Raw genomic sequence first — 25725 nt, forward strand, 5'->3', positions numbered from 1 at the left:
AAAAATCAAGAGTTGGACACTTACCCAACTGAGCCACTCAGTTGCTAACATGAATAAAACTGCCAGGATTGGGTTCCCTGGAAGACAAATTCTGAATTGAAGATTCATCTGCATCAAAGTTTCAACAAGTGCTGTTGGGATCAATACTTGTAGGGTGGGGGGGTGGTTATGGAGTCAGAATTGGGTAGAAGGAGACCACAAGACAGCTGAAGTTGAGAAAGCCCTCCAGTGTTGATGTCTGTATTAGTTATCTATTGCTGCAGAACAAATTACCCCAAAACTTGGTGACTTAAAATGAAAATTGTCATTTTAATATCTTTTATAGTTTTTCTGGACCCAGAATTTGGAAGCAGCATGCCTGGGTGGTTCTGGATTAGGATCTTCCATAAAGTGGCCCTCACAAGGCTGCTGGAGCTGGGGCCATCTTGAGATTTCTCTAGTCATGTGTGAGGGAAACTCAAAAACTTGGACCAGATGAAAGTCCTTAGTCTTCTCTCTCTGTGTAGTTTCTCCTCTTGATGTCTCTAGCCTAGAGGCTTCAGAGTAGCTGGGTTTCTTATGTGATACCTGCAGGTTCAGATCTCCCAAGGTATAGTTCTTGAGTGATAGATAGAAGACAAATCATCTTTTGTGATCTAGCCTGGAAGTCACATCATTACTGTCACTCTGTTAGTCAGGGCAGATATAAAAGTCTGCTCAAGTCAAGGAGAGCGAATACAAACTCCATCTTCCAGCGAAGAGTCATCATCATATTATAAGAAGAGTATGAGAGATGAGATATGTAGTGTAGATGTCTTTGGAAAATATGTTCTTTGAGGCCTTGAGTCAGGGGGATGAAACTTTATTCTCTGGCTTTGACCAGCCATGGCACATATCATGAGGGTCTTGGATGTACGATTCTCTTTAGTTGAGAGCAATTCTAGAAAAGGACTCAGATAAGTGTTCTCAGTTGCCAAAATTCACAAAAGCTGGAGGAATGAATACTTCAAACATGAAGGGAAGGATCTAAGTGGCACACAATTGCAATGTTTCTAGAACCTGCATTCTCGTATAAATCCTTTTGTGGACATGTATTTCCATTTATTGTGCATATTTATCTAGAAGTAGAATTTCTGTGTCATAGATAGGTATATCTTTAGTTTTCTTTCCAATTGAATTGCCTTGGCATTTGTTTGTTTGTTTTTTTGTTTGATTTTTTTAAAGCTTTTACTTATTTATTATTTAACAGAGGAGGAGAGAGATAGAAGGAGAGAGCACAAGCAGGGGGAGCAGCAGGCAGAGGGAGAGGGAGAAGCAGTTACCCCACTGAGCAGGGAACCCACTACAGGGCTTGGTCCTAGGACCCTTGGAATTATGACCTGAGCTTAAAGCAGATGCTTAATGACTGAACCACCCAAGCGCCCCTGCTTTAGAGTTTTTTTTTTTTTTTAAATCAGATGACTAGATATGTTGTATCTACAGTTAAGCCTTGAACCACGTGAGGGTGGGAGGTGCCAGCCCATTACACTGCTTAGCACATGCTCTCTCTCTCAAAAAAAGAAAAAAATTTATAAAAGAGAAAAGTTTTAAAAAAATGTGTATAACTTTTGATTCCCCCCAAACTTAACTACTAACAGCCTACTGTAGGCCAGAATACTTACTAATAACAAATGTAAAGGTTAACAGATATTTTATGTGGTATATGTATTATATACTGTATTCTTACCATAAAGTAAGCTAGACAAAAAAAAAAAAATGTTGAGAAAATCATTAGGAGAAGATCAGTTTGTTCTCTGTAGTTAAGTCTGTTTCTGGTTTGGCTCTCTTTTTTCCACCTTTCTTTTTTTTTTTTTTTTTAAGAAACAAAAAGTCCCAGTGTGCCCAGCTTAAAATTACTTGTTCATGAGATCCTTACAATCCTGTTCCAGGCATGCTTCCTGAATCTGTTGACACCTAACTTCCTTAGAGTCATTGCTTCAGATCTGCTCCCCGTTGAAGTGGCCTTCCTTGCCTTCTACCCTCAGTCACTTCCCATCTCCCTTGAAGTATCTTTTTAAAACACATACCTTGTTTTAATCTTTCTCTAGACTCTTACAGGATTAAATCTCCTTAGCTTAGTCTATAAACCCACTCACAATCAGTTTGTGTCCTGCTTCTCCACATAGAACCAGTGTTCCTGATTTGTTCAACTTTGCCATGTTCCTTGGACATATCATAACTTTATGTATTTTTGTGGTTTTGCACTTTGTATCCTGCCTATTTGGGGCTATCCCTTTTAATCTGGCTTTTCTAGATTAAGTCTTCAAATCTGATTCAGATACCACCTCTTCTGGAAAGACTTCCCTGGATAAATTACCTCTGTCCTCAACATTTCTCTTCTGTGTTCTCATAGCATTTACAAATCTGCATGCTGACTTAGTTGGCCAGTCTATCTATTCATCCATCCATTCATCCATCCATCCATCCATCCATCCATCCATCTATCTCATCTGTATAATCTGTTTTCCCCAGTAGATCCTAACTCCTTGATCAAAGTATTGTGTCTTTCAAATATAGTTTTTTGGTCTTCATAACTTCTCGTAAGCATTATATATCCTATGTAGATTCTCAATGTATATTTTTGTTGATGATAATCTTACAAATAGTATTTCTCCAGTGGTACTCAAGGTAATTGTTTTACATATAGAAATTAAGGGCCACAGACCCAGAAGAGAAACTAATTAGCCAGTTTAAGTGCTATTCTATTTTTGTTGTTTTTTTTAGAACTCTCAACCTCCTCACCCAGCATCCCTACGGAGTTCTGCAGGAATGGTGGAACCTGGGAAAATGGAAGGTGCATTTGTCCAGACTTATGGAAAGGTTGGAGATGTACAATTGGTAAGTTATTTGAGATGGTACTAGGTACTAGGTACTGGTATTGTGAGGTTTAGGTGACTTGTGTTAATAAGGACAGCAGGAAAGCTTCTTGAAGTTTCTGTTAATGATTTAGTAACAATGGGTTTAATGATGGTGGCTTTAAGATGTGATTGTTAGTTTAATAGTAAAAGTGGAGTGTTCTTTTTGGGCTACTTTCTTATATGGTCAATACCCCTAGTATATTTCCCAGCTATCAAGTTTCTCTGTAAACTGAAAGATGTTTTTCCTTCTGGTTCTAGTGTCTACTTCAGGGCAATGGGTGGTATGGTTCCCTCCACTTTTTTCAGTTGGTGATACATTATATTTCCCCATTTCAAATATCACAATTGTATCATATTTAACTTTTCTGAAATCAAGGTACATCTTCCCATCCAAGTATACATTTAGATGAAGTTTTTGTGCTTTCATCTTTTTTCTGGATGAGATGTTATTAAATTGGTGGTTTGACTTCAGACTGTCCTCGCTCAGAATCAATGTTCAAAGCCATTTCTTTTTTTATTATTTATTTATTTATTTGCCATTTCTTTTTTTAATTGAAGTAGAGTTGACACACAATGTTCCATTAGTTTCAGGTGTACAACATAGTCATTCAACAACTGCTCACCACAAGTGTAGCTACCATCTGTCACCATACAACACTGTTACAGTTCCACTGACTCCATTCTGTGTGTTGTACCTTTCATTCCCATGACATATTTATTCCATAAGTGGAAGCGTGTATCTCCCACTCCCCTTCACTCATTTACCAATTCCCCCAACCCTCTTCCCTCTGGCAACCACCTATCTGTTCTCTGCATTTATGAAAATGTTTCTGTTTTTTGTTTATTCATTTGTTTTGTTTTTTATATTCCACATATAAGTGAAATAATATGGTATTTTCTTTTTCTGTCTGACTTATTTCATTTAGCATAATACCCTCTAAGTCTATCCATGTTGTTGCAAGTGGCAAGGTCTTATTTTTTTTAAATGGCTGGGTAATAGTCATATATGTATACACACACAGATTATATCTATATCTATATATATACTTAATGGACACTTAGGTTGCTTTTATGTCTTGGATATTGTAGATAATGTTTCAAAGCTGCACCTTCATCTGCAATCTGCAGTATACTTCCCAATACTCTGTCACTTTATGCCGGATGCTTAGGATCCAGAGCCTTAGAAATGCCCTCCTATAATTTCCTATACTTCTACAAGCAAGTATATCTCAAATGCTCCATGACTTTGGCCTTTTGCTTTGACCCACCTCCTCATGATGCCTTTTGGTACTATGGGTTCTTTACCTTTAATTGTCAAGATTTCAACTAATCTGATTTCACTATCCTTTCTGATGTGTTAGTGATCACATCCCACCTCTACTAGGTTATATATACTAGAACCCGTTATCTATCACACTAGTTTTTCTAATAGTATCAACTCAACCAGATTAAAAAAAATATAAAGTTCCAGTGAGTCAGTGATTCCTAAAGTCTTCTATTAGCCTTCAAATTATACCAAATAGGTTTTGAACTTTGATTTTTGTCTAGTTTGAAATTTTAAAAAGAAAAGTATAATTTATGATGAAAAATTTATTTTCTTTTCATGATAGCTAATTTCTGTGAAAACAGTACCTATGGGATTTTTACTTTTGATAGAATTCCAGCGGGAAAATACGGATCTTCCCAACAAAGATGTGATAAGAACACTTCAAACGGTATGTGTTTTTCCAAACATCTCCTATTTAGGCATATGAATCGCTATGTGGGGTCATACCTATCATCCCTCCAACTAGTATTAAGTCCCTGGAGGAGGCATCAAAGAAGGTTTTGTGGAAGGGTTTGGCTCCCTTTCATTATGCCCATGTTCAAAGTTTAGGATGCAACCTCATATAATCTAATTCCCCTAAAAACTGTAATATGGATCAGTTACAAATTCCTTTTAATTCTTCTTCCACTGGTTTATTTTCCCAGTTTCATTTATGTCCTAGAATTTGAGCATATTAATATCTGATCATTGAGTCATATAATTTGTCTGAATTTTAAACATTAACTATAGATTCGTACCATATCTACTTTCAGACTTCAACTTTCTAGGTAGAGATGCTCAGTTAAGTTTGTCCACACTTGGTCATTCTTCATCTCCTTAGTCATTTTAGTTATCCATCTTGAAACATTCTCCAGGTTCATCATACCTTCCTTGAGGCATGACAACCTTGCTTGCGTAGAGACATTCTAAGAATAAAGGAGCAAATAACAGTTTTAAACTTCAAATATGCTCCCTGATGATATACAGGATTTTGATGACTTATTTCAGTGCTGTACTGGGTAATACTTTCTGAGAGTAGTCCTTAAAAATGCAGAGATTTCTTTCCTGACAGCTTAGAGCCCATTATGCTGTATGATATTTCCCTTAATGTTTTATCTGAACTTTGTTTGCATTGACCTTCATTTGACCAGTCCTCATATTTCTCACATTTCCCTGCAGGATACCATGATTTCCTGCAGAACAGGCTATCTCAATAATACTGCTAATTGTAGATTAGCAGTGAAAACATTTTGATAGACCTTCTGTCAGTAATAACCTGGGGGAAAATTTCACTTTTTATTTAGAGATTTATTTTTGTGTTTGTTATGCTCTCTTTGAAACACTTACTTACAGGTATTGATCTTTCCAATTGTGTTTCTTTATCTTATTTATTCTAAGAGATTATGTACACTAGTATTTCATTTGCAAAAATAAAATTTCCTTGGCCCATATATAATAACAGGCCTACTCCAATATTCATGATCCTGTTCTTTACATAGGTCCTTCTAGCCTCTTGATTAAAAACTCAGAAGGTAAAAGGCAGCAGGGATTCATATTATTGGTACTTACTTCTTATACTGTATGGTATGTCTATGGATACCTGTTGTCTTAATTTTTCATGTTTTCTATATCTTAACTATTCATTATAATTTATGAGATACAGCTACAAAAAATAACTGTGTGCTACCAAATCAAGAATAGTTAAAAAAATCAGTAATATATTCATTAAGGGGCATCACACTTGTTTGACACATATTATGTTTTTGGCTCTTGAGCATTAGTCACAGGAGGATACTGAGGTAGGTTGGCTCAGTGATAATTACAGGATATAAACTCAATGATTCAAAAAGTTTTTATTGAGAGTCAACCAGATATCAGATAAGTGCTACAATAAAATAGAACACTTTGCCTTTCAGGTGTTATTCAGATTTGGATAAAGAAGGATCAATATATAATTTAATATCTAGTAGCAATTTTTCATGTTATTTCTGATCTTTCAGCCCTCATCACATCTAGTTCAAAGACTTATGCCCCTAGTTGTTGGAAGGCACATCTTCCTTGCAGACTTCAAAGGTCGGAAACAGTTGAATGGTCTTTTGAATTTCAGATTAAAAATCAAGACAAGGGACATCTGCCTAAAACTTTCCTGTAAGGACTGCTTGATTCACTTTCCCATTGCTATATATTAAACCATCCCAAGTTGTGTGGCTTCAATCAATAATTATTTAGATTTTTCATAGTTCTGTGGGTTGATGGACTGCTGGAATGTCCAAGACATTCTCACTCACTTGGCACTTTGGTGCTGGCTGGACTGACTCTGTTCTCTTCCATATAGCCTCTCATCCTCCCATAGATCAGAGCTGCCTCCTCCTACAATACTCTTGAGACAGTGTTCCAAGAGGGCAAAGGCTGAAACTTCAAGTCTTCTTGAGGCCCAAGTTCTGGAACTCTCACAGAACATTCTGTTGGTCAGGGCAAATTTATGTCCAGTCCAGATCCAGAAAATGGAGGAACAGACTCCACTCCTTGGTGGGAGGAGCAGCACAATCCCACCAATAAGGGGATGTGTACAGGAGCTAGTAGCCGTCTTTGCAAATGTTGTCTTTTTTTTTTTTCTTCTTTTTACCAAAGAGGGCAATCCGAGAGCAACCCGGCTGTGCAATATTACTATGTATGGAGAGATAAAATTAGAAAATGTGACAGTAGGAAATTGCAATCAAACTCTGAAAGCCTTGGAAAATCAGGTATGCCATATGGCCCATGTGCTTGGCAGTTGGAAAAGTTCCGATTCTGTGTGAAGTCTCTGTTCTTTGGATACCTAATGGTCAAATCAATGCTTTTAAAACTCTCAAATTAGAAATAACAAAAGTTTTTTTTGTTGTTGTTGTTGTTTTGGAAGTTGACATCTGTTTGTGAAAAAGGACCTTTGGACCTGTTGGTTCAGCACATTTTAGCAAATGATAATCTATAACACATTTTAAATGGCCTCATCTTTTAGGAGCAGAGAAGTCATGACTGAAAATAGATCACTGACATTTGAGACCATAAGGAAGGTATTTTGTTGGTTAACTGAATCACAATAAAGAGAAAAAAACAAACACCATCAAAGACCTTTTGAGACAGGGAAACCTAAAACCCAATACTGGTCTCAGGGATGTATCCATGAGCCAGTGAAGTGGGAAATATATATGACTATAGGTATTTTTTCATGCAGATTAAATTATTTTGACCCAGTGTATACCTAAATGCAAATGCATGGAATTACTAATATCTGAGGCCAAGAAGGGGAAGAAAAGGAAACTTAAAGTAGTCCTTTTAAGTGCAGGGCATGTTAAATATATTACCTCATTTAGTCCTTATGGAACCTCAGTTATTCTCATAGATGATTAGAGTGATTATACTAATTACTGAGCCACATACTGTGTACTGAATACTGTGCTAACGTTTTACCTATGTTATATTTAATTCTTATAACTATATAGATAGATATTAATGTACCTATTTTATAGATGAGGAAACTATCTCTGAGACATGCAGTGAACCACAGCCAAAGAGTGATGGAGTTACTTTTTATTTTAAAGCCCACACTGTATCACTCTTGCTCCCCAGTTGTAGATGGGCAGGGTTAGTGGTAGAGCGAGGGTTGGGAGTGGAGTGTGGAGATGGTTACCAACTGCCTGGTTTGTGCCAACTACACAGACTAGGGGAAAGACGTCATGTTCTGGAGTCTGATTAGCCAGTTATTTGCTGTCAGCTCTGACACTTCTAAGCTGTGTGAACTCCTTCACTTCTCCACACCTTTAACGAAGGATGAGGATGCCCCACTCACAGTATTGTTTTGTATTAAATGGGAGAGCTCTTCTAAAACATCCAGCAAAGCGCCTAGCGCAGAACAGGGACCTAGCTATTGAATGAGAGCTTTTGTTGTTTCTGTCTGTTGTTTGAACACTGTTTTCAACCCTCCCCTAAGTGTGAATGGCCTGTGACCTTGGTTTGATTTTTGAAATAATTTTTGAAATAATGCTGCCATCTAGTGAAAAACTAAGCTACATGCACACACGTTAACCCCTGGCTCTCCTAAAGATGTTTTAGCCTCACAACACCAGAGCTAGGGGGCCAGTTGGTATCCGGAGATATGGTCAAGGTCAGTGTTTCCCAATCTGTGCTGAAAAGCTAGTTTTAAAAATTTCCAACCCCTTGCAGACTGATAATTTTAAAAAATGTAATAATAATGAATTCCTAGGAAAATAAGATGAGAAAAAGATATATAAAATACAAATCATTTTTTTCCCTCTTTATAAAAAAGGTTTGAACTATTTATTTATTATTGACGTGTAGTTGACCCACAGTGTAACATTAGTTTCAGGTGTACAACATAGTGATTAGAACAAGTCTATGTGTTATGCTATGCTCATGCAATTGTAGCTACCATCCAAATATAAGTCCCTGAAAAAAATCATTGGATTCAACAACATACAATTATTGTGTAAGTTTCTGACCAGTTACAGTCAGTTTCTGAGCTTATCTCCCTGTGAAACTTGTAACAAACAAACAAACAAACCCTGTTTTGAAACCTGTAACAAACAGTTATTGTGTGTCACAGGATTCATGGATCCCACCTTGAGTGGCATTGATCTACCCAAGACAGTCTTAGTTAATGAATCTTGGCAGATAGTAAAGGTTGGAAAAGCCACCAGCCTGCATGAACTTTGTCTTTTGCCCAAGGAGAGAAGCAAACATGAAAAACTGAGTAGATGCAGGAGACTGAGGGTCAGCTAAATTCCAGTTTATTCACCTGCAATTGCTTGCAAAGTGCTTAGACAGTCCTATAAACGTAGGTTTTTTTTTTTTTTTTTTTAACAGATAGGCAATATCTCAACACAGTCTCTGAATATTTCTAATGAAGCGCGGATCTTAACATCTGATGTCAATCGAATAACTCCTGAGGGCGTCATTTCTGCCACTAAAGTGGTCGGGAAGATCTTCGACCCAGAGAGCAATGCTACACTTGAGGTAAAACTCGCAAGGTCGGGGCGCCTGGGTGGCTCAGTGAGTTAAGCCTCTGCCTTCAGCTCAGGTCATGATCCCAGGGTGCTGGGATCGAGCCCCACATCGGGCTCTCTGCTCAGCGGGGAGACTGCTTCCTCCCTCTCTCTGCCTGCTTCTCTGCCTTCTTGTGATCTCTCTCTCTGTCCAATAAATAGAATAAAAAAATCTTAAAAAAAACCAACAACTCACAAGGTGTTTGAAAAGAGGGAGGGGAAGAAAAAAAAACAAAAACAAAACAAAACCAGACACAGAAAGAAAGACAAATGAGAAATCGCTTTACTTAGCTCAATAGTAAGTATAATAGTTATATTAAGTACTATGGGCTGTAATGTTTCTGCAGTCAGAGCCCTGCAGGCTTGTTTTGTTTCTGCTTCTCTGTATCTAAGCATCTGTTTTTGTGTTCTTGGGGGTGGGGTCGAGGTTCTGTGAAAGACCTTGCCGGGAGGCCAAATTCAGAAACATAAGCTTCCCGTTGGACTGAATTTAAAATTTCCCCATGCCTTATCTTTATTCTCTCTGCCTTCTGAAACTAAACCTTCAAGTTTGAAAAATACTTGCCTCTCAATGACCATACTAATGGTGCCTCTTGATACCATAGTAGTGCATGGTAATAATGGTGAGGAGGATATATGATCTATGTCTTCTATGATGATCGTTTGCTGCCTTCTTCCTGGCAGGCAAAAGAAATTGCGGTAACCACAGTGAGTCAACTTCTAGATGCCGGGGAAGGTGTTTTTCAGGAAGCTGCTGCAGCTGGTACTAATGTCAACACCTTTGCAACGTAAGCGCAATTCCTGTTGGGAAAGAAAACCTTTCAAAGTGCTATCTAGTTTCCTAGGTTAAAACATGAGGAATGGTGTCTTTAGTTCTCTCCTGGCTGTGCTAACTGGCTGAGTCCTCTGGAAGGCAGACTGAAGCCTTGACTTTCCATCTGATCTTCATTTACTAGACAGTGTTTTATGTTAACTCCTGGTTCCTGGGGTGACCATGATCTGGGAGATAGAGACCAACTGGGATGATTTAGATGAGAACTTACTTTCCTAGCCTTCATTTGGCATGGCCAAGGGTCAGCCTGCATGCACAAAAGGAGCTCAATGTACAGAGCTAAAAATAATAGAATAACTTTGCAGAACATGTTGCCTGCTCCCTACACACAACTCAGCTAACCCCAAGATCCTGGTGTGTCTGGGTAAAAGCTTTCTTTAGCTTTCCCAAGGCTACATTGAAGAAAAAAAAAAAATCCAACTCTACCTGCTTTCTCTCTTTTTGATTGTTATGTTTCTGCATACTTTTGGTTGTATATTTATAATAAAACGTACGTACCTTATTATAGAGGTCCCTTACTAGGACTCATTGTGTTTTTATTTTATATATAGTTTTCTTGATTTTTTTTAAAAAAATTAAGTAAATCTGTATGCTCATTATAGAAAAATTAGAAAATATATAGATGAGCAAAATTTTAAAAAATTGTCCCACCTTTAAAAAAATTATTTATTTTTAAAATTTCTTTTCAGTGTTCCAGAATTCATTGTTTATGCACCACACCCAGTGCTCCATGCAATATGTGCCCTCCTTAATACCCACAACCAGACTCACCCAACCTCTTACCCCCCTGCCCTCTAAAACCCTCAGTTTGTTTCTCAGAGTCCACAGTCTCTCATGGTTCATATCCCCGTCCAATTTCCCCCAACTCACTTCTCCTCTCCTTCTGCCCATGTCCTCCATGTTATTCCTTGTGCTCCAAAAGTAAGTGAAACCATATGATAATTGACTCTCTCTGCTTGACTTATTTCACTCAGCATAATCTCTTCCGGTCCCATCCATCTGGATACAAAATTTGGGTATTCATCCTTTCTGATGGAGGCATAATATTCCATTGTATGTATGGACCGTATCTTTATCCATTCATCTGCTGAAGGGCATCTTAGTTCTTCCCACAGTTTGGTGACTGTGGCCATTGCTGCTATGAACATTGGCGTACAGATGGCCCTTCTGTTCACTATATCTGTATCTTTGGGGTAAATACCCACTAGTGCAATGGCAGGATCATAGGGAAGAGCTCTTTTTAATTTCTAGTTGGTGCAGCCACTTTGGAAAACAGTGTGGAGATTCCTTAAGAAATTAAAAATAGAGCTTCTCTATGTTCCATCTTTATTAACCTATTGATATATATTCTTCCAGATTTTTTTCTCTGTGTGTGTGTTTGTGTCACATTACATACTCTACTGATTTATAGCTAGTTTTTGTCACTTAGTAATAACTTAAGAACATCTTTTCAATATAAATATCTATAGATATACATCATAAATTTTAGATACTGAGTGAACTTCTAAGTAACTGCTGTTGAAGGACATTTAGATTGCTTCAAGACTTTTCATATTTTGAGCAATAGACATTCTTATACATAATGTCTGTTTGTCTGGCCCATTATTATTTTTTTTTTTCAGGAGAAATTCCTAGAAGTAGTTATCAGTTTTCTAACTTTTACAGTGTTGAGCCCTTAAAGTTTTTGAAAAAGTACAAAAACATGAAATGGACAAGGACATTCAAAAAATTATAATTCCTGAGAGATGGCGGTAGAGGTTGAAATTTATTTCAACAGTTTAACTGGTATTTTATGGCTTCAAATTTCAATAGGAGTCTGGGCCCTTCTCACTGGGAGTGTGGAGACTCCCATTTTTCTTGTAGTTGGAGAGGGAGGTGGCCATGGGATTCAGAGTCTCTGTTCGGTGAACATGGAGCTTGAGAGTGGGAGTGGGCTCCCTTCAACCTGGAGGCTCTGTGTTTGCAGTTTGCAACTAGGAGATTTGGCTGAGAAAATCGCATATCATGATACAGAGGAAAATACTGTCCTGATAATAAGCAATTACAAATTTTACTGGCTTAAGGAACATGGAGAAAAACTTGATTCTGTGCGATTGATCCAAATGGCTTCAAAGGAGGTGGTTAGAGAATGAATAGAAATTATATTATATTTTATCTTATTTAATAAAAATTTTCAATTTGGGACACACTGAAATATGAAATGTTTCAACTGCACTCATAGTAATTCCTCCCACTCTGGATTTCTAATCTGCTTACTTCTCTAATGCTGGCCTGTCAGTGGACTCTCCCAGGTGATCTTAAGCAGAGCCCTCCTGGACTTGGAGCCTCATTCACTTAGAAAAGGCTGTCCCCTCAGACTCGAGCCCTCAGATCAGGTCACCAAGCCCTTAGTACACCTCTGGAACTGCCCTCAGAGGTCATGCTAGTTGCCCACAGAGGTCATGCTATCACTCTGGTCTCCCTGGAGAAGAAAATTAATTGCTGCCCTGGGGAAATCTTCCTTCCCCAACTCTGTCTCCTGAACCTGGGCCTACCTGCAGGCAGTCTCCTGACAGACCCTGGGCCTTTGTTGTCTATCTCACTTTGGCTTCTCCCTTCTTTCCTTCACAATTTCCTGTTTGCATCCTTAAGCTACTAGACACCCCTTCTCCACTCATGGGGAGAAGTGGACAGTGTGAGAGTAAAACAGGATGGTGATAGGGAGGAAAAAACCAGCCCAGCTCCAGCTGGCTCAAGTCATAGTGAAATTCTCGGGCATCCATTCATCCATTCTCTTGGTCTGAGCTGGGAGGAGCCCTGGGCAAGGTCTCTGCTGTTAAGGGCATCCTACTACAGTCAGTGAATCTAAGACTTCCTTTTACCATTTTGACTACTTGTTGTGAAGACTGAGCTATCACCCTGTAACTTTGCTGTCAAACTCGGGGCTCATAATTGTCCATTTTTACCTATCCTTGGGAATGCAAAACTGCGCTCCCTAATACTGACCATCTTGTATATTTGTGTTTCATATTTCTATTTGTATTTTTGTTCCAGCCAGCCACCTTTGCTTAAAAGGTGCCTGGTTAAATTATCTTGACAAGAGATCAATTGCAAAGAGCCTTATGGAATCTCATGGGAACCTAAAAACAGTACCATAACAGGCTTTTATGGATTCTGGAGTAGGGAGATGGCAGGACATCCAAGGCAGCTTTGAAGGTCCCTGGAGAGGAATTTGTGGGCCTTCCATCCAGGATAATATAGTGATTTGGCCACAGCCTTTGGAGTTAGTCTTGGGGTCAAATCTTAGTATTGTTATTTAGTAGGTACATGATTTTGGCTAAATTCATTTCTCTTGGAAGAGCCTCAGATTCTTCAGTATAATAATATAGGAGTAACTTTGAGACTCACTTCAGTAGGATTCTTGTGAGGCTCAACTGAGTTATATGTTATATATGTTATATGTAAATCACTAGCAGGATACCTGACTTTCATATAGTTAGTCTTGAAAAGGAAAGGTTAGCACTTGGTCTTTATAATTAATATGACTCAATAAACATGTATGTTTCATCTTTACTTCTATTTTGTTCTCTCATAAATTAACCCTGTTTATGACATTAGGGAGATATAATTAAAAACAAAATCTTTTCTCAGCCCAGATATGCTCTCCACAAAGATAGTGGAGAAAGAAAACACTTTTTATTGCATAAGCATTACCAGAATGTGATGTGTATCACAGGCAAAAACTAAAAGTTACAGAGAGAAATCTCACCTCTTTATATAGCCAAGCAGATATAATCTATTACTTATGTGTTTTCAGGTAATCAATAACTAGTCCTCAGTTAAGAGAACTTGACAACACTGTCACACATAGTTCATCTTAAATTAACCCAGTACTTGAGGTGACCATCTGTGTTAGCTAACTAACTTTATCCAGAGAAAGAACAAACTTCTCATATCTTTATGACAAGAGGTAGGCTTGCAACTTGGAGCAGGGTACCCACCCACTAAAATCAGGCTCCTAGCCCCACAGGAACTGGGAAATAGAGAAACTAACTCCCTTGATGTTCACATTTTAAAGGGATGGCTTCCATGTCCTTGAGAGAGACATTCCTAGATCATAAAGTGGAAAAATTTTTTTAAGGTAGGAAAGCAAGTTTATTCAATGAAGTATTTACTGAGCCCTTAATGTGCCAGGCACTATTTTATGTGCTGGGAATACATTCTGTTGATTAAAGACATAGGAAAATCCTTGTCTTCATTGTATTTACACTCCAGAGAAAGGATAAGAGATAATAAACATAATAAGTAAATGATGTAGGAAGTTAGAAGGTGATAAGCACCATGAAAAAATTTGAAAGAATTTACTTACATATTTTTTTCTTTTTAAAAATATTATTTATTTGACAGAGAGAGAGAGAGAGCGAGCACAAAGCAAGGTGAGCAGCAGGCCGAGGGAGAGGGAGAAGCAGAGAGCCCCTCTCCCCACTGAGAGAGCCTCCCCACATTGAGAAGAGAGCCCAATGAAGGACCCAAACCCAGAACCCTGGGATCATGACCTGAGCAGAAGGCAGACATTTAACCTACTGAGCCACACAGGCATCCAATCTTTTATTTTCAACAGGAAAAATTAAGCATCTTATTTTAAACTTGTGTTTGTTCTTAAAATGACAGAATGACCTCTGTGGTCCCCTCTACACCATGACTTTCCTGATATAACTATGGCATTAACTTGAAAATTCCTGAATGAAAAGAATCTGATTGCTTCTTCCAAGAATTTATGCTGGTCAATGGCCAACCTCTGCATTGGGTACTCTGAAGCAGGCACTCATCTCTAATTGAATCATTATAGCAAGGGCAGGGAAGAATCATATGGAAGGAAAAAATGGCCTTGAAAGTGGCTGTGGCTAGAGCAGCCCTACAAAAGTGGTTGTGAACCCTGCAGTCACTCCCAAATATCTAGTATGCCCTTCCCTTTAGGCTTCCAATGCCTGAGGGAGTGCCTCTTGGTATCTCCAGTGTTTCATAGAGTATGACCTCTGAGTTGGTGCTCAGCAGATATTGTTTGGTTGACAAACATATGAAATACAAAAGCCATCAAAATCAAAAGCTTCTGCACAGCAAAGGAAATAGTCAAGAAAACAAAGAGGCAACCCACAGAATGGGAGAAGATATGTGCAAATGACAGTATAGACAAAAGGTTGATATCCAGGATCTATAAAGAACTCCTCAAACTCAGCACACACAAAACAGATAATCATATCAAAAAATGGGCAGAAGATATGAACAGACACTTCTCCAATGAAGACATACAAATGGCTATCAGACATATGAAAAAATGTTCATCATCACTAGCCATCAGGGAGATTCAAATTAAAACCACATTGAGATATCACCTTACACCAGTTAGAATGACCAAAATTAGCAAGACAGGAAACAACATGTGTTGGAGGGGATGTGGAGAAAGGGGAACCCTCTTCCACTGTTGGTGGGAATGCAAGTTGGTGCAGCCTCTTTGGAGAACAGTGTGGAGATTCCTCAAGAAATTAAAAATAGAGCTTCCCTATGACCCTGCAATTGCACTCCTGGGTATTTACCTCAAAGAGACAGATGTAGTGAAAAGAAGGGCCATCTGTACCCCAATGTTTATAGCAGCAATGGCCACGGTTGCCAAACTATGGAAAGAACCAAGATGCCCTTCAACGGACGAATGGATAAGGAAGATGTGGTCCCTATACACTATGGAGTATTATGCCTCCATCAGAAAGGATGAATAACCAACTTTTGTAGAAACATGGACAGGACTGAAGAGATTATGCTGAGTGAAGTAAGTCAGGCAGAGAAAGTCAATTATCATATGGTTTCACTTATTTGTGGATCATAACAAATAGCATGGAGGACATGGGGAGTTAGGAGAAGGGAGTTGAGGGAAATTGGAAGGGGAACCATGAGAGACTATGGACTCTGAAAAACAATGAGGGGTTTGAAGTGGCGGGGGCGTGGGAGGTTGGGGGAACCAGGTGGTGGGTATTAGAGTGGGCACGGATTGCATGGAGCACTGGGTGTGGTACAAAAACAATGAATACTGTTATGCTGAAAACAAAACAAAACAAAACGTATGAAATATGTTCTTAGAAGATTAGAATTCTGTTAGGTATTCTTTCTGTTGAAAGCAGCTCTGGAATATGATTGTTATTTATTAAGTGGGAAATATATAGTGTGAATTGCTAAAAATTCAGAAAATGGTGTTATGAAAGGAAAACATTCAAAACAGACAAGCGAACTCAAATGGTTTCCATATAAATGATTATCATATTCTCTTTATAAAAGCAATCTTCAATTATTTTAAAATTTGTTTCTTTATTATGTCAGTTGGGAAAAGTGAAAAATACTTTAGTGGCCAAAATAAAGACTTAGAATATGGAGCAACTACATTTTAATGAAATCTCCTTACTTCTGGGAAAACTTGATTGAATCAGTTATCTTAGCTATAGAGATTTTGTTTGATCAGGTACAGAAGTAATGCAAATACTTCTTGTAGGAAACAAGGAAAAGAAAAGGTCTTATGACTTTTCTTTGTAGAACACCAAACTGACAGGCTCTCCTGCTCCATCCCACCTTCCAACTAATCTGTCTTCAAAGTTATCCAAGGTAGAAAAGAACATTGTGGAAACTTGCAATGTAAAGATAATAACTGAGGTAGTGAGCTCAGAGCTCTATTCTTGCATGGTTCCAAATAAATTGTTGCCTCTTGAACCAACAACTAATAGGAAATGGTTTAGATCCCAAGGGGTTTGGGTGAGAGGAGGGAGTTAAATAAGGGGCACAAGGAGAAACAAGAAGCACATGTCTGGCCAATGACCGATAGCAACATCATCCTTGGTGTGAAAGAGAAGCACAATAGAGACTATTTCTGTGGGGAAACTTGTCATTCTTGAGTTCCAGCTTTCTGACATCTATATATGCAGTATCCTTCAGTCCATCAGAACTTTAGAAAAAAACGTATATACAACAAAGCAAGACTCTGGTGAAGAACATAAATTATTTTAAGTGGATCATATCTATGTTGTGATCATGTGAGTTCTGTGGTTATGCCTTTCTATTGGAATGAGGGAGAGAACACAAACCTTTTTATGATAAATCTCTAGAATGTTATGTTGTTATATTTTATCCTATACAGGCTTGTTACACAAATGGAAATTTATTCCACGTCTTTGGGTAACAGGGCAGTGGTGGAGCCCAATGTGGCAGTACAGTCTGTGGATTTGTCTTCAGAAAGCACTGGGCATTCCACAAGTGTTCGCTTCTCTGTGAAGAAAGGTGAGTTGTTTGTCTCATGAACTTATCGTAGCAGACAACATTCTGCTACCAACCATGAATAATGCTCTAAGAAAATGTAGACTCTTAAAACTCTACTTTTTTCCTCTGACAGGATCTAGTGATTCTCTCATTCCTGGTTCCACAGTTGTGGAGAGAGATGTGGAAGCCCTTAATCCAAATGGGGAGACTGAACTTCAAATCCTGCTCAATACCTCATCAAGTAGGTCTCAGACTTTGTTACATTAAAAAGTACACTCAAATTGGGGGCACCTGGGTGGCTGAGTCAGTAAGCATCTAACTTCCAGCTCATGTCATGACCTCAGCTGGGATTGAGCTCCCCATGTGCATCTCCCCACTCAGCAGGGAGCCTGATTCTTCCTCTGCCCCTCCCCCCACTCATGCCCACTGCACGCTCTCTCTCTGAAATAAATAAAATCTTAAAATTATGGTAATCTCAACTCTACTATTCTAGACGATAGAGATGAATTTCTTCTTCTTCCCTCCTCCCCTTTAAAAAACCTTTGGAGCAGAATTGAAATGCTCTGGTCATGGACACAAGTCTGTTTTCTAAGAAAAATCTAGCTAATACAAGCCAGGTTTACACTTAAAAATATATTTAAAAATTTCAGTCATAAACTTGGCTCATATTTACTCTAGGCATGGCACTTGCAGGCTCAGATTCATCCTGTGGACCTGCCTTGGGATATTTTATATAATTGGCACAGTCCTCATCTTGTAGCAACAGATATTAGTTATCTCCACTAATATGGTGCTCACCATGGGCTCCCTGTATCTTTCATATAGCCCTTTAGAAAATTTTGTGTCTAACTTGAAATGTTTGTAATTTTCAAAGTCTAAAATAATGATTATTTTGACAATAATAATAAAGAAAGCAAGTGCACACATTTACTTTTATTCTCTCCCAAATACAAAAAAAATCCAATGTATGGTGCTGGGTGGCCAGTGGGTTAAGCATCCGACTCTTGATTTCAGCTCAGGTCACAATCTCAGTGTTGTGAAATCAAGCCCTGCGTCTGGCTCTGTGCTTAGTAAGGAGTCTGCTTGAGATTTTCTCTCTCCCTTTGCCCCTCCTGCTCTAAAAAGAATAAAACTTAAAAATCCATTCCGATCAAAATTCCACCGGCATTCTTCGAAGAGCTGGAGCAAATAATCCTAAAATTTGTGTGGAATCAGAAGAGACCCCGAATCGCTAAGGAAATGTTGAAAAACAAAAATAAAGCTGGCGGCATCACCTTACCTGATTTCAAGCTTTATTACAAAGCTGTGATCACCAAGACAGCATGGTACTGGCATAAAAACAGACACATAGACCAGTGGAACAGAGTAGAAAGCCCAGATATGGACCCTGTACTCTATGGTCAATTAATTTTTGACAAAACAGGAAAAAATATACAGTGGAAAAAAGACAGTCTCTTCAATAAATGGTGCTGGGAAAACTGAACAGCTATATGTAGAAGAATGAAACTCGACTATTCTCTTACACCGTACACAAAGATAAACTCAAAATGGATAAAAGACCTCAACGTGAGACAGGAATCCATCAGAATCCTAGAGGAGAACATAGGCAGTAATCTCTTTGATATCAGCCACAGCAACTTCTTTCAAGATATGTCTCCAAAGGCAAAGGAAACAAAAGCAAAAATAAACTTTTGGGACTTCATCAAAATCAAAAGCTTCTGCACAGCAAAGGAAACAGTCAAAAAAACAAAGAGGCAACCCACGGAATGGGAGAAGATATTTGCAAATGACAGTACAGACAAAAAGTTGATATCCAGGATCTATAATGAACTCCTCAAACTCAACACACACGAAACAGGTAAACACATCAAAAAATGGGCAGAAGATATGAACAGACACTTCTCCAATAAAGACATACAAATGGCTATCAGACACATGAAAAAATGTTCATCATCATTAGCCCTCAGGGAGATTCAAATTAAAACCACATTGAGATATCACCTTACACCAGTTAGAATGGCCAAAATTAACAAAACAGGAAATAACATGTGTTGGAGAGGATGTGGAGAAATGGGAACCCTCTTACACTGTTGGTGGGAATGCAAGTTGGTGCAGCCTCTTTGGAGAACAGTGTGGAGATTCCTCAAGAAATTAAAAATAGAGCTTCCCTATGACCCTGCAATTGCACTCCTGGGTATTTACCCCAAAGATACAGATGTCGTGAAAAGAAGGGCCATCTGTACCCCAATGTTTATAGCAGCAATGGCCACAGTCGCCAAACTATGGAAAGAACCAAGATGCCCTTCAACGGACGAATGGATAAGGAAGATGTGGTCCCTATACACTATGGAGTATTATGCCTCCATCAGAAAGGATGAATACCCAACTTTTGTAGCAACATGGACAGGACTGGAAGAGATTATGCTGAGTGAAATAAGTCAAGCAGAGAGAGTCAATTATCATATGGTTTCACTTATTTGTGGAGCATAGCAAATAGCATGGAGGACAAGGGGCGTTAGAGAGGAGTAGGGAATTTGGGTAAATTGGAAGGGGAGGTGAACCATGAGAGACTATGGACTCTGAAAAACAATCTGAGGGGTTTGAAGTGGCGGGGGGGGGTGGGAGGTTGGGGTACCAGGTGGTGGGTATTATAGAGGGCACGGCTTGCATGGAGCACTGGGTGTGGTGAAAAAATAATGAATAATGTTTTACTGAAAATAAATAAATTGAGAAAAAAAAACTTAAAAATCACTCCAATTAGAAAGTGCATATTTGGGGCGCCTGGGTGGCTCAGTGGGTTAAGCCTCTGCCTTTGGCTCAGGTCATGATCTCAGGGTCCTGGGATCGAGTCCCGCATCGGGCTCTCTGTCAGCAGGGAGCCTGCTTCCTCCTCTCTCTCTCTCTCTGCCTGCCTCTCTGCCTACTTGTGATCTCTCTCTGTCACATAAATAAATAATAATCTTTAAAAAAAAAAAAGAAAGTGCATATTTTAGAATTCATAATAATTTAGAATTTATAATAGCTTCGATAAAGAAGAAGGGGTATTATTCATGGATCTGGCATGCTGTGAAATTTTGCTGCCATTTGCTTTGGCTACATGCTTTGTGAAGGTAGAGACCAAATCTAAGTTTTTTTTTTTTTAATATTTCATGCATATAGAAAAGTATAGATGTATGTAACACCTGTGTACCCACAGGTAGAGCAAGGTAAACAGATGTCAAATTTTGCTGTGTGCTTCAGACCTCTTAAAAAAAAAAGAGGTCCATACCTCTTTTTACAGGTCCATATCCTAATTTTTTCCCATCCCTCCCTCCCAGAACTTTTATCTTTCTTAAGTTGGTATGTTTCATTTTTATGATTGCCTTTAGACTTTTGCTACGTATTTTTATATCCATAGATAAAATATTCTATTTTGTGGGTTTTAAATATTTACTTAAGTGGTATCATGGTGTATGGAACTTGTTTTTTTTTTAAACTACACATCACTTTTGGGAGATTTATTCACACGTTATAAGCTTATTAACTTTTGTCTATCTGATAAACATGTTACAAGTATTGTTTCTTGTTTGTTTGTTACTTTGTCTATCTGATAAATATGTTACAAATATTGTTATATTCCTTTGGCAGCTTGGAAATTCAATGATACATTAGATTTTTTTCTTCCTTTATTTGTACACCTTTTCATGTATTTATTAGACATTCTGATTCTCTACTCTGTGACTTGCCTATTTGAACACTATGATCATTTCTCTATTGAATTGTTTGTCTTTCTTTTATTGGTCATTAGAAGTTCTTGTATTCTGGATACTAATTCTTTATTGGTTATAAAGTTGCAAATATCTTTCCTCCAGTCTGTAGCTTTCTTTTGCTTGGCTTTTTACATCTTTTGTCACACCCACGTTTAAATTTATAGGGCAGTCCACTGTATCAGTATTTTCCTCTATAATCGGTAATTTTTTAAAAAAATATTTTATTTATTTATTTGACGGAGAGAGAGAGAGAGAGATCACAAGTAGGCAGAGAGGCAGGCAGAGAGAGAGGGGAAAGCAGGCTCCCTGCTGAGCAGAGAGCCCAATGTGGGGCTCAATCCCAGGACCCTGAGATCATGACCTGAGCGGAAGGCAGAAGTTTAACCCACTGAGCCACCTAGGTGCCCCTATAACTGGTACTTTATAAGAGAAACCCTTCCCTATGTTTAAGTCACAAGGATAGTCTTCCATATTTTCTTCTGCATGTTTTTAGTGTTTGTGTATGCATTTAGGTCTTCAGTGAACCTAGAGCTTATATGTTTAGTGAAAGATAGGGATCTAACTTCTTATTCCTTATAAGTTATTAATCTTTTCAAATGGGCTAAAACACACTGTTAAGAGATAGAGACTCAGATTAGACTAAAAGGGACTTAAAAAATTATTTATTTGACAGAGAGAGAGCACAAGCAGGGAGAGGCAGGGAGGAAGAGGCAGGCTCCCCACTGAGCAGGGAGCCTGATGTAGAACTTGATCTCAGGACACTGATATAATGACCTGAGCCAAAGGTAGATGCTTAACCCACTGAGCCACTCAGACACCTCTGAAAGGGACATATTTTATACAATTTTTAGAAACTAAAGCTCCAAATTATCTGTATTTTAATTCTTTTTTCTCCTAGAAAGACATAATTTGACATATATAAACAAAAGTTGTTGGAAATATAGGGGCACACTGACAAACCATTCTTCTAAGTAAAGATTTTAGTGCAACTATCCCAGAAATTAAAGAGCAAGTAGACAAAAAAATTAATGAACTTGACCTTTATATACACTTAAGTGTGTGTCTAATTTTGTTTGTAGGCCAAAAAGAGATAATGAAAATTCTTTCACATAGCCATCAGGTCCTTCAAAAATTGACCATCTACTCATTATTCACTACATGGTCATTTGCTACTGACCATGTACAAAAGCTTATGCATTTTGTAAAATAAAAGTTACATAAGACATAGTTCCTGACCACAATGCAATAAAACTAGAAAGTATCACAAAAGAATAGCCCAAGTTTTATCCCAGTTAGAAATTAAGAATAAATATTGTTAGAAAGGAAACTAAAGTGTACATTACAAAGTACTTGGAAATTAATGGCAATGAGAATACCACATATCTACACCTATGGGGTGTGGACAAAGAATTCTTCAAATTCTTTCCTATATTAAAGTCATAATGATAGCCTCCTATATTTTCTTTTGCATGTTTGTAGTGTTTAAAGTAAATTATTTAAAGTACACTATTTAAATTATTTAAAAAATATATGTGCTTTAATAAATTTATTACAAAATAAAAGAAATTGTTAAAAAATGAACTGAGCAACTAAAGAATAATAAAAATAAAGTGAATGTAAAAAAACTAGAAAGAAATAATTAGTAAATGTGATGGAGAAGCTTAATAAAAATAGAAATTAACAAAAGCTAGGCTTGATCAACAAAAAACCCCCATCATTTCCTTGAAAAGACTAATAATATAGTCAAGATTCTAACAAATTTGATTACAAAAAGGGAAACAGAGTGAAAGAATATAAATCAATGTCAAGAAGGCATATCTAGAAATATGAAGATTTAACAAAAATTAAAATAGTAAATAGAATTTTTTTTCTGATGAATCTTTGTATCTAGATGAAAGTGATTGTTTTTTAATAAACGACCAAAATATTGTAGGAATGAGGAGAGGGGTAAGAAGGTACTTTCATTCTTTAACCTCTATATTTCTATGGATTTGACTTTTTTTTTCACTTTTAAAAAAAATTTATTTATTTTTTTCAGCATAACAGTATTCATTGTTTTTGCACCACACCCAGTGCTCCGTGCAATCTGTGCCCTCTCTAATATCCACCACCTGGTTCCCCCAACCTCCCATCCTCCACCCCTTCAAAACCCTCAGATTGTTTTTCAGAGTCCATAGTCTCTCATGGTTCACCTCCCCTTCCAATTTCCCTCAACTCCCTTCTCCTCTCCATCTCCCCTTGTCCTCCATGCTATTTGCTATGCTCCACAAATAAGTGAAACCATATGATAATTGACTTTCTCTGCCTGACTTACTTCACTCAGCATAATCTCTTCCAGTCCTGTCCATGTTGCTACAAAAGTTGGGTATTCATCCTTTTTGATAGAGGCATAATACTCCATAATGTATATGGACCACATTTTCCTTATCCATTCATTCGTTGAAGGGCATCTTGGTTCTTTCCACAGTTTGGCGACCGTGGCCATTGCTGCTATAAACATTGGGGTACAGATGGCCCTTCTTTTCACTACATCTGTCTCTTTGAGGTAAATACCCAGTAGTGCAATTGCAGGGTCATAGGAAAGCTCTATTTTTAATTTCTTGAGGAATCTCCACACTGTTCTACGGATTTGACTTTTATTTATTTGTTTGTTTATATATTTTTAAAGATTTATTTATTTATTCGAGAGAGAGAACACAACGCATGTGTGTGTGTGTGCACATGCATGAACAAAGGAGGGGAAGAGGGACAGGGAGAAAGAGACATTCAAGCAGAGTCTCTGCTGAACATGGAGCCTGACATGGGGCTCTGTCTCATGACTCTGAGATTGACCTGAGCCAAGTCAAGAGTCCGGTACTTAACCAGCTGAGCCACCCAGGACTCCACTTTTACATCAAGCATGTCCTTCTTTTATTTAAAAAACAACAGCAAAAAACAAACAAACAAACAAACCAAAACTCCACCCACAGTAATAATGAAAAGAAGCCTTACTGCAAATTTCAGGCTAACTTTGTCATCTAGTGTCCAGAAGGAATAATTTGGCAAGTCCAATGTGCCATGAGAACGCTCCGTAAACCAATGTCTTTATTTCCAGGTAGAGGCTAGAACATGGCTGTCTGGGAGGATGGTCGGAATTGTCAAGGCATTGTCTGCCTATCTTGCCACTGTTTCAGTTTTCTTGATATCACTTGTAAATGCAGAGTTTAAAAAATTAATTGAGTTCAAACCTGTAATTGTTACAGTTGCTTTTGTCTTAAATATGGCCAACAGTTGGATAAAGCGTTAGGGGCATTCCTTAGATCCTTCTGTTTGTCAACCACCATGGCTGCCTCCATGCAAAACCCTCTGCTGTGGCATGCTTTTCTAGGATCTCTGAGGAACAGCCGACCACTTTTTCCCAGGGTCCTGAAGAAATATGTCACAATAGTCTCCCAGCCTTGGGAAAAATCCATGATCATCATGAAGTAGCAGAGACCAGTGGTTCAGGAGATGATGGAAAGTATCTCCCTTAAAACAGTCCCTGATACGCACTATGTGAACTCCTGGCTCTGTGAGTGAAAGACTGGCTTCTGTCCCTTGTAATAGGAAACAGGTCTCATAACACTTTCCTAGGCACTGCCAACCCAATACTCACTATTTACTTTTTGCTCTTTCTTGTCTGATGTCTCATCGGTGGGCAGTTGGGTGGTGGTGGTGGGGGAACTACACGGCCTTGGGCTACCTGGATGTCATATTCACTGTTTAACTGCATAGAAAGCAAGATGTTCAAAAAACAAGAAAAGAAAAGAAAAAAAAGAGAAAAGAAAGCAAGATGTTTATTTTATACATGAAATCCTTATAATACTTCCTTGAGATGAATTAGGCAGAAATTTTTGTAGCCATTTAGAAGGTAAGGAGTCTGAACCTCTGGAAAAAATTAATGTGAGTAGGATGGCCAGGTATAGGTTATACATGTTAATTAAATAAAGATTAGGCTAGCAAACTGTTTTTACTGTACTTTACAGTAAGCAGTCATGAGGTTGAATAATGATATGGGACTTTGTTTTTTGTTGCCCTAGTGTTCATTTGTTTCATTTGCTGATTTTTTTTTTTTTTTTGTCTCACAGGTAACACAACGGCATGTGGCTTTGTAGTGTATCAAAACAACAAGCTCTTCCAGTCAAAAACTTTTAAAACTAAATCAAATTTTAGTCAAAAAATTATCTCAGGCAGTACTAATGAAAATAACAGTCAGGGAGCTTCCGTTGACATTGTCTTTAATCCAAAGGTGAGTTTTTCCACTAACAACAACAACAACAAAATTCAGGCCACTTTTGATTACAAAAGCGGGGTTGGTTGGGCAAAAGAAATCCACAGGAAAACTCTTTATACTTATGTAAATTTTTATTTAAATTCCAGTTAGTTAACAAACAGTGTAATATTTGTTTTAGGCATATAATATATTGATTTAACAGAAAAATTCTTTTAATAATTCTTCGAAGATATTCATTTAAATATCCATGTTTTTTGGTCAGGCTAGATAAATGCAAAATCAGCTAATTTGAATTTTACATCCTTCCCTCCCCCCCAATCTCTAAGGAAGATGTTGTACTTAGTACCTACCTAATTGATTTCTCATACACTTATTTTATCTTAGATTATCCTA

At 37.9% G+C, this 25725-nt stretch overlaps 1 protein-coding gene across 2 annotated transcripts in view; it reads left to right on the forward strand.

The window, feature by feature from the left end:
* Window positions 1-25725, forward strand: part of ADGRG7 (adhesion G protein-coupled receptor G7) — a 71483-nt gene that overhangs the window by 17380 nt on the left and 28378 nt on the right. The window contains exons 3-10 of one of the 2 annotated variants that reach the window (XM_044255027.1): window positions 2761-2856; window positions 4487-4591; window positions 6814-6926; window positions 9046-9195; window positions 9909-10012; window positions 17213-17352; window positions 17465-17572; window positions 25187-25347. In XM_044255027.1, the coding sequence (XP_044110962.1) occupies window positions 2761-2856; window positions 4487-4591; window positions 6814-6926; window positions 9046-9195; window positions 9909-10012; window positions 17213-17352; window positions 17465-17572; window positions 25187-25347 (977 nt within the window). Of the gene's footprint in view, window positions 1-2742; window positions 2857-4486; window positions 4592-6813; window positions 6927-9045; window positions 9196-9908; window positions 10013-17212; window positions 17353-17464; window positions 17573-25186; window positions 25348-25725 lie in introns of both variants that reach the window. The other variant, XM_044255026.1, reaches the window with a different exon arrangement.

The sequence above is a fragment of the Neovison vison genome, chromosome 6 (genome assembly GCF_020171115.1).
Source record: "Neovison vison isolate M4711 chromosome 6, ASM_NN_V1, whole genome shotgun sequence".
Lineage (NCBI taxonomy): Eukaryota > Metazoa > Chordata > Mammalia > Carnivora > Mustelidae > Neogale > Neogale vison.